This window comes from Gopherus evgoodei, chromosome 3 (assembly GCF_007399415.2).
Source record: "Gopherus evgoodei ecotype Sinaloan lineage chromosome 3, rGopEvg1_v1.p, whole genome shotgun sequence".
NCBI classification, from domain to species: Eukaryota; Metazoa; Chordata; order Testudines; family Testudinidae; genus Gopherus; species Gopherus evgoodei.
The window spans coordinates 11,839,097-11,854,799 of record NC_044324.1 but is presented as its reverse complement, the minus strand read 5'-3'; the positions used below and the strand labels follow the sequence as shown (position 1 = coordinate 11,854,799).

At 42.0% G+C, this 15,703-nt stretch overlaps 1 protein-coding gene across 2 annotated transcripts in view; it reads right to left on the bottom strand.

Moving 5' to 3' along the window:
• Nucleotides 1-512: 512 nt before the first annotated feature.
• RAB10 (RAB10, member RAS oncogene family) overlaps nucleotides 513-15,703 on the bottom strand; it is a 58,350-nt gene continuing 43,159 nt past the window's right edge. For both annotated transcript variants that reach the window (XM_030555077.1, XM_030555078.1), the window contains 4 exons: nucleotides 13,112-13,250; nucleotides 5,050-5,139; nucleotides 4,216-4,317; nucleotides 513-2,859 (listed from right to left, as the gene is read on the bottom strand). In XM_030555077.1, the coding sequence (XP_030410937.1) occupies nucleotides 2,776-2,859; nucleotides 4,216-4,317; nucleotides 5,050-5,139; nucleotides 13,112-13,250 (415 nt within the window). In that variant the 3' untranslated portion in view covers nucleotides 513-2,775. The remainder of the gene's footprint in view (nucleotides 2,860-4,215; nucleotides 4,318-5,049; nucleotides 5,140-13,111; nucleotides 13,251-15,703) is intronic.

Below are 15,703 nucleotides of genomic sequence, written 5' to 3'. Positions count from 1 at the left end.
ATAATGGAAACTGAAAATACAACACTTGCCATTTTTGCCCTGGCAAAAAGGTAGCAGTCAATATTGCTCTGATAGCTGATTACATTAAAGACACCTTCACTGGCATTAGTTCACAGCATGCAGCTGACAAATAGGCATCAGGTTAATTAAATCTTAGCAGGGACATTGCTAGGTCAAGCCACAGCACATTTTAGAATCCAGATGACTCCACCATTGTATGAAAAAAGCACATGGGAGCTCCTTTTAGACTGTTTTCTACACAAGCCCTAGGAGTCATTCAACACACACAGGGAAAGATGCTTCTTCTAAGTACAAATACAAAATTTGCTAGAAAGCAGGAATATAAAATTACTGCTAATACTTCAGTGGAATTGTTTCTTTAGCATATGCATGTACAGTGGATGCTTTTCCCCTCTTTTCAAACCAACACTGAGTGTCTTGTACTCCACAAGTAAAAGAAAGCCAAGCCGCACAGTTGGAAATCATGTTTTTATATGAACAGAAGTAGACCGTCTAGAAATATTTCAGTTTATTTAACTTGTTAAGTAGAATATGAAACTGAATTTGTAGCTAGTTGTATCAGAGAGTGGACTGTTCTCTAACTGCTCGGTGTTGAATGAACACAGCTTCTACAAAGGATCCCAACAGACTTACAGAGGTGGGCTAAGCCCCATTAAGCAAATAAAGACCCCATGTTTTAAACAGACCATACAAAAATTGATGTATACTCCATTTTCCCTTTTTTGATAACGTTAGAAAGTGCAGATTTAACAAAAAGGTAGCCACATTCTGTCTATTTACAATGCTGATCAATATGCTTAATACGTGAGAAACAAACAGTGTGCAGTTCATCACCTAGAGCTCCAGTTTCTGGCTTTTTCCCCTCAGCAGCCACTCAACTGGGTAGGGTGAATGAGTACAGAGGAGAGAAACTGCCAAAACAGAGAGGACCAGGAAGACACATCGGTAAAGTTACTAAACTGGTGATAGGTCAATACAAGAATCTAACCTTCAAAGACTGTCATTTAGTTAAAAAAAAAAAAAAAAGTCAAGTCAAGTCAGGGTCATTTGCTGATTTCACTATTTAGTAGAGGAAGATCAAGCAACCAAGTGCACAAAGGTCAGGCCAAGTCAGATTCAGAAAAAGCAGATTTTTGGGGTTCCACTAGAAACTTTCATGTGTGTTCTTTGCTGGAGAATCCTCCTTCACTGTTTTTATGCAATCCAGCTGGATGTTAAAATGCTCTCCTTAACAGGGCACCCAATTGAACATGAGCAGTCTAAATTTTCTAGGGTCCTTCAACTCTCTTCTCCACTAGAAATGGATGAAGCCACTCAATGATTTCAGCACAGGTGTCTTTTTGGGAAAATAGCAATGCTAGCATACTCTTATCTACAGATGAAGTATGAAAGCAAAGCAGAAAAGTTAAACACCCATGGGTACACAAAAACACAGGGATCCCAATTCTACCTCCCTGCATGAGTCACCTGCTGTCTTCCAACAGGATTAAACAATGAGCTCGAGAATGACCATGAAGAACAAATTAAATTTTATCATCGTAAAGAATTTAACACCAAAAAAAGTGGAAGTTGTAGGGGAGGCAATAATTCAACACAACTGCCAACTTTTTTGTTTTTAAAAGACTAGTTTACTTAACCTTTTGCTAGGCTACGAAATGCCCTGTTCAAGCAGCTAGTAGCAGAGACTTTAAGTTCATATTAACTGTTGTCAGTTTGGTAACTGCATGTTATAGTCACACACACAGAAAGTAAGACAACCACATCACCCTCCATCAAAAACTAGTGCATGCAAATACCTCATCCATATCATAAAACCCACAGGCTATGCTGGAGGAGAGAGAGGGAAGATACTAATGAACGGACATTGGCTAGAGGGAAATTAGTAGGCATAACATTTTACCTTGGAAGCTCAATCAGTGCTTTGTATTAACTTTGGCAAACATACCATGTTGCCATCTTGTAGTTAACACATCACACCATGAAGAAAAGGAAATAAAAGCAGCATGCAGGCAAAAGGAAAGAAGTTGCCAGTGAGAAAAAATGGCAGCAGGAACAGCTCTGAATGGCTAGGTCACCAAAAAGGAGACTTAGCAGATGCAATGATCTTAAATTTAACACCCTTTGTCCTCTATTCACTACACCAACAATCACAGTAAAGCAACCACAAGAGAGTTTAATATTTTTAAATGGTCACGTGTGGATGGTACGTCTCCTGCACATGCTTCCACCAAAACAAAAAAGGAAAAAAAGTTCTTTTCCACATAAGGCACAGGACAAAATTAACCCCATTTACATACTCAAGACGAAAATGAGTTTTTCCTCCTGGCTTTTTCTGCTGATGCATGTCTATAGAATATGGTGACTCAAGCACATTATCCATAACAGAAAATTCCACTGTTGTACAAAATAAAGTGTTAATTCTAACTTTTATTCGTATACAATTTGCAGAAGAGAGCTGAAATGATTGCTATAAGTTTTAATGTCAAGAACGGGACTATAATACAACCAAAATGTAGTGGTGAGTTGAGCAGATACATTTAAAAGAAAAAGTCAGACATGATTTTTCTATACATGTTGTTGAGAAAATTATAGTCAGCAAGCTGTCCTAAATGGAAGAACAAAGGGAGGCTGGAGCTTTGTTAAGATGAGGAACAAAACATTCATTTAAGGTTAGAAGTGGGCAGAGTGGTTTATTTTGCAGCGAGAAGGAAAAGGGGGGGGTGTAAGATGGCGATTGGTGATCTAGGAGAACATTCAGCAACACTTGTTCTTCCAGCCTGTCACCCCGCCTCCACTGCTGATATCTACATTTTCACTGTTGGGCTCTTTTACAGGGGTCTGCAATGAAGAGACACAAACATTCAGCACCGGAGGGAAAGGAAAAGGCAAAAGGACCATGTTTATACCGAGGATAACATGCCCATACATTAGATGTGGTTTTCAACCTGCACAGAACTTTGTGAAGATCTGGAGTTAAAAGCTGCAGCTCAGCTGAACCAGTCCTACAATATCAAACTCATCATCTCCGGAATTTGTAACAAACTTTGCAGTTTGGGCCCATCACTAAAATAAACTCAACTTTGCTTCCAGCCCTTGCTTTTGGGACTTACACTGGGGCTTTGCTTATCCTACCACCAAGTCACAGAGTACACTAGGGAGAGACAGACAGACATTCAGGCAATAGCTTAGAACAAATGTAGCTGAGGGTTCGAGTATCAGTTATGTGGGCTCTTCTAAAAATTATTTGAGGTCAGAATAATCTACGTACAGAGAAGTGCTCGTTTAGTGCGTTTTGGTAGGCAGCTTAAACAAGCTGCCTCTTGTTTGGCTAACGTTCAGGCAAGTCATTCTCCTCAGCAGCTAAGACTGTTGATATTTTTAGCATAGGCTGTTTACTCAGATCACACAAAACCACTTACAATAGCAATATATCTGCTCTACATTTTCAATTCCTTCTTGGGCAATTATCTACCACAGGGATTCTCCCCCGCCCCCCACTGCAAGCGCTTTTTAAAAAAACACCGTCTTACACATTTGGCTTGCTTTCCAGTTTTCAGTATCAAGTCTGGTGACTGAAACTTATTTTCTGTGAAATACTTGCGTGTCTAGTCAGGAGTTTGCTTTTAAGTTGCTTTGTAAGACAAATTCTGAGACATTAAGACACCCATGCTTGCTTGCATCATGGGATGCAAACTTGGTTAGACCTCCCTGAAACCTTAAGCTCAAGTGGTTTTGCTCAGATGCTAACCTCTATTTTCAGCGGCTAAGAACCTGATCTAAGTGATCAATTAGCATGTTGCTGTATTGCAGGATAGCAGCTATGTTTCTATTTCTTTTTCTCCTTTACCACAATACCCCTGCAGAGCTACAAAAATACCCCCAGTTTCAGACAGCCACTCTAGACTTGTGTGTCAAAGCGTCTTCTCAAAAACAATGTTACCATTTAACAGTTCCTATTTCCCAGCAATGCCTGATTTATTGCAATAAAGGTGCAATCTAAGACAAAATGAAGTATCCAAAGTTTCCCCTGGTTGTACAGCGCGTCTGCAAAACGTGTCGATTTTCATTTTACAATTGGAATCTACAGCTCTTCAGCTAAATTATCAGGTCTTGCTAGTTTTGATTTGTATGAGCTATTTTAAGCGATTGTGGTTTTCAATAAGCAGTCTAGAGGAAAATTCCATGGGCACTTACCTTTCGAAGAATGTCTTCTGCTAATGTGAGGAATGCCTTCTCAATGTTTATATTTGCTTTTGCACTAGTTTCGAAAAACCTAATACCATGCTCCCTCGCAATCTAAACCAAAAGAGGCAAGAAGATTAGCATTAGCAAGCCTTACATGCAGTTTAGACATTGGTGTCAATGAGAACTATGGTTAGTAACCAGCTTGCTGCAGCAGGTGTAATATTGGTTTTCAGTACAGCAGACAGGAGTGCAAGGATTACGAGTTAATCAAAATAGTCTAATGCTCCGAGAGGACAAAACAGTTTTACTGAGGTACACAGAAATAGGTATTCAGACATGATCAATTATAAACAGTTACAAAATCTAATACATGACACCAATCTATGTTATATGGTATAAGTGATTGAAGCAAAAGGATTTTGATTAAATAATTTGAGATATACCTATGTCATAGAACTGGAAGGGACCCTGAAAGGTCATTGAGTCCAGCCCCTGCCTTCACTAGCAGGACCAAGTACTGATTTTGCCCCAGATCCCTAAGTGGCCCCCACAAGGATTGAACTCACAACCCTGGGTTTAGCAGGCCAATAATCAAACCACTGAGCTACCCCTCCCACCCAAGAAAACATTCTCCTGGGTTTACAAGTCATTAGCAAGTCCAATATTAGTTATATTATTCTTTGGCAGGTCTTATGATGGAGTTTAAATTCTCTAGCAATACAACCCCTGAAACAGCTTGAGTTTTATAATGGCTGTTTGGACGATTCCATTCTTTTCATCTTTGCAAATCAGAGAAGGTCTCAGTGACACTTTTTTGCAAACCAGTTCTTGCTTGACACTCACCTGTTCTCCTTTTGTTTTAAGTACAACTCTCTTATCTTCCATATCACACTTGTTTCCTAACAGCATCCTCTCCACATCTTCATTGGCATGCTAAAACAGGAACAAGCAATAACTCGTTATATATGTTTTGACATCCGCTCAAAGATACCATGCACATACCTTGTTCACTTCTCTATTAACTCATCTTTTTGGCATTTTGGTTCAATTCATAGAGGGGGGGCCCACCCTCTTTGGTGGAGCTTGGCAGGACTGTGCTAAGTAGCATGTTCCTTAAGGGGCAGCTCTGCACAAAAGAACTCATACCCTGGAAGTGGGATATGGCAGAAAAAGCCTACAACTTTAAGGCAACTCTGCCATCTCCAGTAGAAGTCAATTTTTCCCTTGTTTTTCTATTCCTGTAGTCTGGGATTAGAAAAGCCTCCTTTCATAAAAAGGACCAAATGGTGCTGGCAGTCTGCATTCTTCTAAAGACATTAACCTACTGAATGCTGCTTAAATTAAGCTCAGTTACCCACGGAAAGAATCAACTTCCCGCCCCACTAAGAAGATTTAATGTCTGCTGGCTTACTGCCTTCAGAACATTTAGTCCTGTTTTCATAAAGGCTAAAACGCTAAGGACAGATAAAAGAGAAAGTCTAGGGTTGCCAGCACAGATAACCAAGCTTTCATGAACTGGAATCACTGACTTTGAGGTAACTTTCTCAGGATATGTCTGCACTATGTAGAAAATACTGGCATAGCTATGCCTGCCTAGCCCCATGATACAGATGCAGCCTACAATGACAGAAGGGTTTTTTCTGTCACTGTAGAAATACCATCTCCCTGAATGAAGTTAGCCCTCTTCGGCTGGCACAGTTGTACTGGTCAGGGGCATGCTTTTTCCCCCCACACCTCTGACTGACACAGCTATGCCAACAAGTGTAGATCAGGTCTAAGTGTTTCTAGACTCCTTTGCACAGTGTTATGGTGCAGAAAGTAGCTTGTTTAAGCAATGTGTTTAAAAGGGTCAGCCACTGCAAAGTTAAATAGTTGAGTGGTTGGCAGGAAATGCTTCCGGCTAAGTTCTAACAGTTCCTCTTGAGTTATTTGGTAGGGTGATCATATAGATGTAGGGCTGGGTGAACAGTTCAATTATCCAAACCCAATCTGTACAAAAGCATTTAGTTTCCATTCAGCAGCTAGAAACCCATTTACATGGTGATCTTGGAATGCTTCAACAAAACGCACACTAAAATGGGAAATCTGGCCCTGGAGATTGAGTACAATGGATGGATCTGGTTCATTAACATTGTTTGAGAAAAGGAAGAGAATTTCTAGCATGACTGAATCGGAAGAGTACAACGAATATTAATCTTATTCTAAGTGTCAGCTTTGTATCTCGTGCTGACATGCACGCAAGCTGCTCGTCTGAATCCTGCTTCACAGGGCAAGTGCTGGTTTCACTACACCCCTGTAATGCGGCACAAAGTGTACCAAGAAAAATGAAGTGTTACACTATTGCTCAAACTGCAAACAAAAATATAGAAACTGACGTGCAGAGAAGGAATTTTATAATGTACAATATTATAATGAAACTGACTGCTTTACTGGATGTCTAAGGGAGCAATTTCAAAGCCTACAATATCAAATACTGAGAGAAATTTTCTGGACGGTCTGACAAGACAGTTACCTGTTCATCTGGAACCGAACAGAGCCGTAAACATTTGTCCATTAATATCTGCTTACAGGGAAGCCCTCCCTACTTACATGATAATAACCAATAATTGTGACAAACTCATAGCTCTGGAAGTCCTCCTGGACCAAGAGAACATAAAGCAATCAGTTAGTGGAGAATTCAAATATTTCTGGTGACATGCCAGCAGAAACTTTTTGGAAGAGTTTGTAATCTGAATTTACTCCTGTTTCATCAATCTTAAGGAATACTCTATTAGTAGATATTTATTAACATAAATAACCAACAAACCAAAGATCTATATAATCTGGTTTTCCTGCCTACAGCAGTGGCCCAAACAAATTGTTTCAGAAGGAGGCCTGCTTGACCAGGATCAACTCAGTTTTGGATTTTTTGGAAGACTACTTAGATGGCAAGGAGGAAAGATCAAAAACATGCACTGAAAATATTGACCTTTGAGACACAGTGCTATTTGTCACACAGTGCTTACACAACAACAGACATCTCTGAAGTACAGCTAGACTCCACCACACAATGCCAGACTTAGATTAACTTCTACTGGCTAAAGTGAAAAACGTGTACCGTGCCACCTTGCTTTTCGGAGGGAACAAGTAAGTACATGATGGACTAAAAGTGCTAACTTCTTCAGTAATTTAAGTTAATTGATTCCATCTCACTTATTTCTTACACTCTCTCATTTCCCAGTTTCTCCACTCTCTTCTCTTACAATCAGGGCTTACATATCCCACAATTCCATGACTATGAAATTTGCTACAGAAGTGCACTCTTGCCATAAAAAACTGTTACAGAATGTAAACTCCAGTTTAAAAATGTACATTTCTAATGGTCACTGAGAGGAAAACCTTGAAAGCATTAACTGTTTAAACCAAGGTCGGCAGACCATCTGAAGCAATAGCTATGAAGTATCAACTGCCTCATGTTTCACCTGGATATTAACTATGAAACTGAAGACAGGAGTGAAGTAGTTAAATCATAAAGGCAATGTCTACAACACAACGTTTTGCCACCTCTAGTTACACAACCGCTCCAGGTAGTTTATTGCTTGTGGGCATGCATACTTGGCTCCTTGCAGCGGTGTTGCATGTCTCACCAGAAGTGAGTGTGTTGATGCAGTGTAATGCACCATGGGTAGGTATCCACGTGTACAAGCTGCCACCATTTAGTGTGCAGTCTTCTGGGTGGTTTTGGCAATGCATGGTGCAGCAGAATTGAGTCACGCAGTGGTGACTGGGAACAACTTGCCATATGTCCATCCCATGATGTGTGTGTCTAGTTTCAATTTCCCATGAACCCAAGCAGGGCTTGTCATTGTCTGCCATCTCTGAAAAACAGCCTGTCCAGCTCAGCACTATTGTCATGAGCATTGCAAGCACTGGACGCATGATCCTCTGGTGTTTGCAGAGCCAGAAGAACCACTGCAGAGAATTTGACTATTTCCAGGTCAGTTTACTGTGGGACAGAACTACAATCAAGTCAAGGTTCTTGGGGGTATTTATGGAACAGCTGTCAACAGCAGAGCACTGCTTCTGGGCCTGAGAAATGAGCACTGACTGGTGAGACTGTCATCCTAAACATGCATTATGATGCAAGCAGTTGCTGCAGAATTTCCATATCCATGAACGAGGTCTTGTGCCTCTGTGTACTCAGCTCGCCCCAGCCACTCAACCTCTGGGGCACCAAACAGAGCTGCACGGACAGTGGAGAAGCGAATGGTGATCACACTGGAAACTTGCAATGCTGGACTGGGAAATCATTTTAGAGTGGAAAAATCCATTGTGGGGGTCATCGCCATCTCTTGCTATGCAGGACTGACACTCTGCAATGTGCAGGTCATAGCTGCAAAGCCATCTGCTATGGTGCCCCAAACCATGGTGGAGCAACAAATGGCACACATGCCTATTTTGGTCCCCAGAGCACATCAACAGAAAGGACTACTTCTCCACGGTTATGCAAGTGCTGGGGGATGACTGGGAATGCTTCACTCACATCAATGCTGGCTGGACAGGGAAGGTGCATGACATCTTTAAGAACACAAGACTGTTCAGAAAACTACAAGCAGAGTCTCTCTTTCCCAAGCAGTGGATTACTAATAGCGATGTTGAAATGCCAATAGAGATCATGGGAGATCCAGCCTATCCCATAACTCCTCTGGCTCACAAAACTGTACACCAGCCACCTCAACAGCACTAAGGAAAGATTCAGCTACAAGCTCAGCAGGTGCAGAATGACAGATGGATGTGCTTCTGGTAGACTGAAAGGGTGCCGGCACTGTTTACTCATCAGACTGAATCTCAGTGTGAAAAATATCCCAGTGGTTATTACTGCCTGTTGTCCTGCAGAACATCTGGGAAGCAAAGGGGGAGGTTGCCATGGGTAGAGGTGGAGCAGCTGTCTGCCAAGTTTGAACAGCCAGACACAAGGGCTATCAGACAAGCTCCAAGAGGAGCTACGTGGGTTAGGGAGGCTTTGAAAGAGCACTAACAGCGAGCCACAGTACTGCTGCTGCAGTACGGGGGTCTGGTAGGAACTGTACGATGCTTGCTACACATCTGTGCATATAATCACTGACAGTGCAGTTACTAATGTAGGTGTTTGCTGTACATTTGATGACGACTATACTGTTTGGCACCAATCCTATGGGCTGAGTGTGTACAACACCATCACTTTCATTGCCCATGGGCATTATACACCAGGTGTTGTAAACGGATAAAGATTAATAACTTTAAAAACAAAAATTTCACTTATGAAACAGTTCCCAAAAATCTGAAGAACAAAACAAACACATTTTAACTTAAAATTCAGGAACCTAAACAAACAGGAGGAAGGCACACTGATATTCATTGTAGCTGCACACGCATCAACTGTGGCTCACAGGTCCGTGTAGGTGAAGCTGTGGCTCTCCATTCTTTCCCCCAGTTGGAGGGTAGGAGCAGGCATGTGGGCACTGAGGCCATGTGGAATGCCTGGGGCGGGGAGAAAGAAGAAGGGAAGTGCTATGCTGCAGTTCTACATAGACTGCAATGGCAGTCGAGCCTGGGATTGCTGAACCTGGAGGTCCACAAGAGTCTGCAGCTTCTGCGCTTGCTGACAGAGAAGCTTCATTATGTCCTGGTGCCTCTCTCTCCCCCTCACCCCTTTTTCTGTGCCTCTCTCCTGTCTGCCCTTTCCTTCTCCATACATTCTCTGCAATATTCACCCCTTAGGGCCTCTGTTCAACATCTGATGCAGCACTGGCTTCCAGGATCTTGCAGATCACGTCCTCCCACATCCTCTTTTCTCCTCCTCCATACTGGGTTAGTCGGTCTACTGGTGTAGAGGCCATACTCCTCAAGACCACAGTGGTCACACCTACAGACAAAACTAGGGTACCACTGTCAACACAGAAGGAACAAAAAGTGAAACTTAAGATTCAGAACTCCTCACTCAAGGAAATTGCTCAGTTGCACGAAACTAAGTATGGGGTACTGGCACTTCATGCTAGCACCATTTTCCACAGGTTGTGGTGCCATTAGCTGATAGAGCACAGCTGCTGCTGGCATCCCAGAACAACTCAGGCCCATATGCTGCTAGCCTATTTATGCCAATGGTACCTGCCGAAGTTTTGCCAAATGACATGGGAAAGTGTCCTATCGTGGAGGAAGAAATAAAGCTACCATCCCTAGACCCCTTTGGGAGAGGATTTCAGGATACCTCCATGGAACTTTCATCAAGATCTCTCAGGATTCAATGGACATCCCCGTGTACATAAACTGCTCTGCACTGCCTCCTCTGCCTGACTCTAGAGGGCAATGAAAGCAGACAGCAACTCTACCTCTCGTTGTTGTACCTCTGAATAACTTAATGAAAAGTCAGTAGCTGTGTCCTGCTAAGTTGGAGGTGCTATCACTGTAACGGGAAATTTACTTACACACTTATCCAAGGTTCTTTCCCATTTCAGGCTTGCCTCTGCAGGATTGCAGGACTGACTGGACTGCAGTAGAATCAAAAATACGTCCCAGCTCTTGGCACAGCTGGATCCCCCCGCCTCCAGTCACCTGTCCCACAGTCATCCTCCGTGCTGGTCATGGTACGGGCCTGTGACCCTGGTTCCTCAGAGGTAGCTAGGGAGGTGGTGGGATCTCCATCAAGTGGTAGATCTGCAGCTTCGCACCAGATCAACTGCTGGACTCCCAGGACTTCTGATAGCCTTGGAGCTGCAGCAGATGTTTCACACAGCACTGCTGCTTGTCCCTGTCATATTCCTCCTCCTGCATCCTCTGAGCAATCTGCTCATAGATGTTGATGCTTCTACAATTGGTTTGGCACTGCCCCTGCACAACCTATTTTCCCCACAGGCCCAGGAGAACTAACTGCTGTCTATTCCAAGCCAGAGCACGTCTGGAGCATGCAGCTGGCAGGATCAGCTAGGCAGTTACATAAAACAATGGAGAGCAGATAGAGCGGTGCTGAGCAAGATGGACAACCAAGGAAAGCCATTTAAAAAATGTGAAGGTATTTTAAGGGGGGAGGCTTCTGGTCCACATGACCTCTGGGCAGTGAGGTTCACAACTGTGACCAGGTCTGTCAAGCACTGCGGGACAGCTGCTGGATGACTGTTAGGGTTGACAAAACACAATGCATCTACACTCATGCAGCACTGACTCATATGTCAACCATGGCTCAACCCCACTCAGGGAGCTGGTGTTACTATGTCAACATAACAGAGTACTTATATCAGTGGGAGACAAATTTAAGTGTGGCCACGTGCACAACTAGATCAATGCAAGGCAGCTTACTTTGACCTAACTTTGTAGTGTAGACCAGGCCTTAAAGACTGATCATTTCAGCAGAAACTCAGTTAACATACTTCTTTCCTAAGTCCTTCTGCTTCCTAGGTGCCAAAACCCAGCTGTGCCAAAAATTCCCATCTCAGCTGCTAATGCCTCCTGGCAACTTCCGTGAAGCAGCAGTCACTCACACATACAATTCCACAACTAATTAAATGGGTCTTGCTTCAAATTTTAGGTTCAGCTGGCTGCAAAGTATACAGGGCTTACCCATAATGGATCATGTTACATATTCTCCTACACTGTCTTTAGTGCCCATTTCCTCTTGCCTCTGTGCCCACCCAACTCTTCTTCTCCCTTCCCCACCAGTTGTGTGTGTCTGCCAATTTTTCCCCCAACAAAGCTTGTCAATTATTTCATTTCTGGAACTGCCTCATCTTCACTTGCTTATTCCTAGGACCTTTATCTCACCAACGCATAACAGTATTCATCTCCAAGTATACTCAAGTGCTAAAAAAGTCATGATTTTCTGTTGCTTTAGGGTTTTGGAGGGAGAAGGGGTTGCATCAGATAAAGCAGCTTCTCCTTTTCCTTGAAGAGCACGAAAAGCCAAACATCTTCTCCATTTAACATGTGGAGCAATAGTGACCAACATATCAAAGTAGGAGGACTATCGGAGAAAGGAGAACTTCATGGCTGAGTTGGTCTGACATCTCAGATTTCTCATTGAGGAAATACTTAATTCGCCCCTCCAAATAAAGACTTGACTCACTAGAAATTAAGCCATTTTAGATTTTCATATTGATCAGTTTGTTCCACTTAAAGCAGATCCCCTGTGTTGTTCTACCGACTTCTACTGGTTGACATTCTTGCAATGAGGGCAGAGTGGCGTTACATAACTGGTGTCAGTAAGCCCTGTAGGGAATTTGCCATCCAGAAGTAGTATGAAATACTGTCAAGAATGTGCTTAGTTCCCACAAAACTGAACTTGACATTTAAGAGATCTTTCCTTCTTTGTAAAAACACATTTAGCTTCCATGATGGAGAAACCCATAAATATGTAATCTGTAGGAGGACAGGTACATTTCACCAAGTATAGAAATTACTATTATTCTTATATCATGGTTCTTACTGCAACAATAGCTGCTACCATGGCAGGCCTCACGTGTGTTGGTAACCACTCTTAACAGCAGAGCCAGTTTATTGGAGAAAGGCACACAACTTCACCCGATCTCTTGAATGCAGAAAAGAACCCTAAATTTTTTTTTTTAAATAAACTTTAGAAGTTTGTTAGCATTAGAATTTTAACTCTGAACATGTGTTTTAGGGAGCAACACTGCCAGTCAGTCAAAGTTCTGACCATCAACAAATTCTCTACCTCATGGGGCAGAGGTATGGCATACACAAACCAGCCTGACAAGTCCATCCTCACTACCCTCATCTGTCACCTTGATAATACGAGTTACTATGGTAGCATATTTGCAAGGGAGAAACTGAAAGTCTCAGACTCAGTTCTGCAGGGTCTACTTTCAGCAGCATGTTGGATCTGTAATACAGCAGGTGCAGTTAAAGCAGAGGACAGGATCAAATTGGCACTGCTTACCTCATCTATGTTTCTGAGCCATTTGCTGATGTTTTCAAAGCTTTTGCCATTAGTGATGTCATACACTAGCATAATTCCCATGGCGCCTCTGTAGTAAGAGGTGGTGATGGTATGAAATCGCTCCTGTCCTGCTGTGTCCCTGTGAATAGCAAGCAATATAGTCAGTATTTAAAACCCAAAATGTGTATACATTGGAGGCACATTCTAAATAAGAGTGGGGACGTCTATGTTAGACAAACAGAGGTAAAATCTAATGCACAATTATTTCCATATCTGAAATAGCATGGAAACCTGCAGTACTGTCAGTGACATTCATTGGTTGGTACTGTTTAAGCACCTATTTAGGTAGATTCCAAGACTCTCCTCTTCTCCCTCTCGCAGAGGCAGCCAGAAGTGAGTGGCATGAAGACAGAAGAAATGCCTTGAAGCTCACAAGGGTACAGCAAGACCGGATTTAAAAAAAAAATCATTTTTCCCAGGCCACTAAGCTAGCCACAAAGTTCATCAAAAGAACCAAAGATGAGAAATGCAGCTACAGTTAAACAGCCCAAGAACCTAAAAGACAGTGGCTGAATTTACTAATGACCAGAATAGTAAGTTACACCAGTTTTTGTAGCTTATTATTTCAGACCATAATCAAATCTCTTTCCAAGTCATACCAAAAAAACATTGCTAACATAAAACATTTGTTGGCTTTCACAACAATTGATCAATGTAAAAGTTAGATCTGAATTATATAAAGTGAAGCACTAGCAGCAGTAGAGATTCTTGTAAGCTGTCTTGAGTAATGTAAGTCAAAAAATACAATAAAATGCATAGAGCTACAGGGATCCCCTGGGCCTGGTATTTACATTCTAGTTTGCCAAAGAGGGACATGTAAGGTTTCTATTGGAAGCCTACGTTACACTGATCGTAATCTTTGCAAAATGTAAGTACAGTTAATATGTAAGGTGTACACACATACATGAAGGAAATTGTTCCTAAGGCCTTGTAGCTAATGGCAGATCACTCAGAGGTAGGATGATGCCTTAAGTCAGATTCCACTGGACAGGAAATGAGAGGCTCCCTGGCTGATCATTTTGTCTATCTGCATAGTGAGTCAAACACTAATGAAGAGATTGTGGAGACTTCAAGTGGAAAATTAACAAGAAGAGGTATGGGAGGAATGGGGAACTGACCCTATTTTAGAGGTGAAGAACAAAGGACTGGTCCGGTACATCTAGGAGTGCAGAAAGACATCCTGGCACTCTTCATTTGTGGGGAGGGAGGGGAGAGGAAGCTGCCAGCTAGCTGGGGCTCATGAAAAAAGCACCTCAGCCATGCTAGTTGAAAAACCAAGAGACTTTGGGATCAGCTGTACCTTACTCAACAAGATGGCATCTTGTTACTTGAGTTTAGGCTCTGTGATTTTATATGTAACCATTTATTTCCAATATTTTTCTGTTTTTTATCGTATGAATCACTACTCTGTAAAATAGACTTATAACTGCTTTTTCTATAAATACATTTAAGAGCTAAGTTCCGAGATTTAACTAGTAAGCGGTGGTGTACTGTTCCTTGGGGAACAGTGGGTCTGGTAATTCTGTGAGTGTCCAATAGAAAAAAAGAGGCTGGACACCACAGAGGGTGAAGGATGTGGGGTTGGTGCCTACTGCTAACCTGCATAAGGGACACTGGAGATGGGGTGAGCTAAGAGGGGAGTGCTTGTGTTGTCTGTGGCTGGGAGAATAAGGGAGCTGACACCTAGCAGGCGCAAGAGAAGACTTGCGCACACTAAGGGCAGGTGGTAGCGAGGTGCCTCAACCGTGGGTATCCCTGGGAAGTATCACAAATACAAATATAGAATGCGTGAACTGGAAAAACAACGTTTCTTAAAGATTTCCAAATCTTGATAAGAACTTGAATACTGAGAAAACCTTAGCATCTAGTCAGTCTGACAAAACAATCTAGTTCAAGAAACAGTAGAGTAGAAACCTGTGGACGAAGTGATCCATTCAGCATAGACAGAATAATTGTCAATTGATGCCAATGACTAACCAGTCAACCAAGGTGCAATGAAAAGACCCTCCTTTTTCCTGGGCAGTTACAAGGTAATGATCATGCAGGTAATCGTTCAACATGCTGAGACAATGAGTTAAATTTAAGGATTTAAGTCTTTTTTTTTTCCAAGTGGTATTCAAGTCAGGTTTAGGTTCTGTAAAAGCCAATTTAGAAATTGAAGGCACACAATTTCTAATGAACTAAATTATAAACACTAGGGGGCTGGTTTGTTTCAACATCACTACTAACAGGGTCTTATTTGACTTATCCAAAACTGTTCTAGGTAAAAATATTGAAAATTAAGGCCCTGATCCTGCAAACTTACATGAATGGTCTTACTGACTAATGGGACTTCCCATGCATTTAAAGTTAAAACAACATTTGAGGCATTTTTGTTTTGAAGCAACAAAAACTGACACCAAATTTTAGTGCATGTAATTTTAGCCCCTAAGGCTGCAATGTTAATGGAAAGTTTAGACTTTCACTACATTATTAGTGCAAACTCTTACACGTGTTCACATTTTTCAAACAGAAGCTTAAAGTTATGCTCCT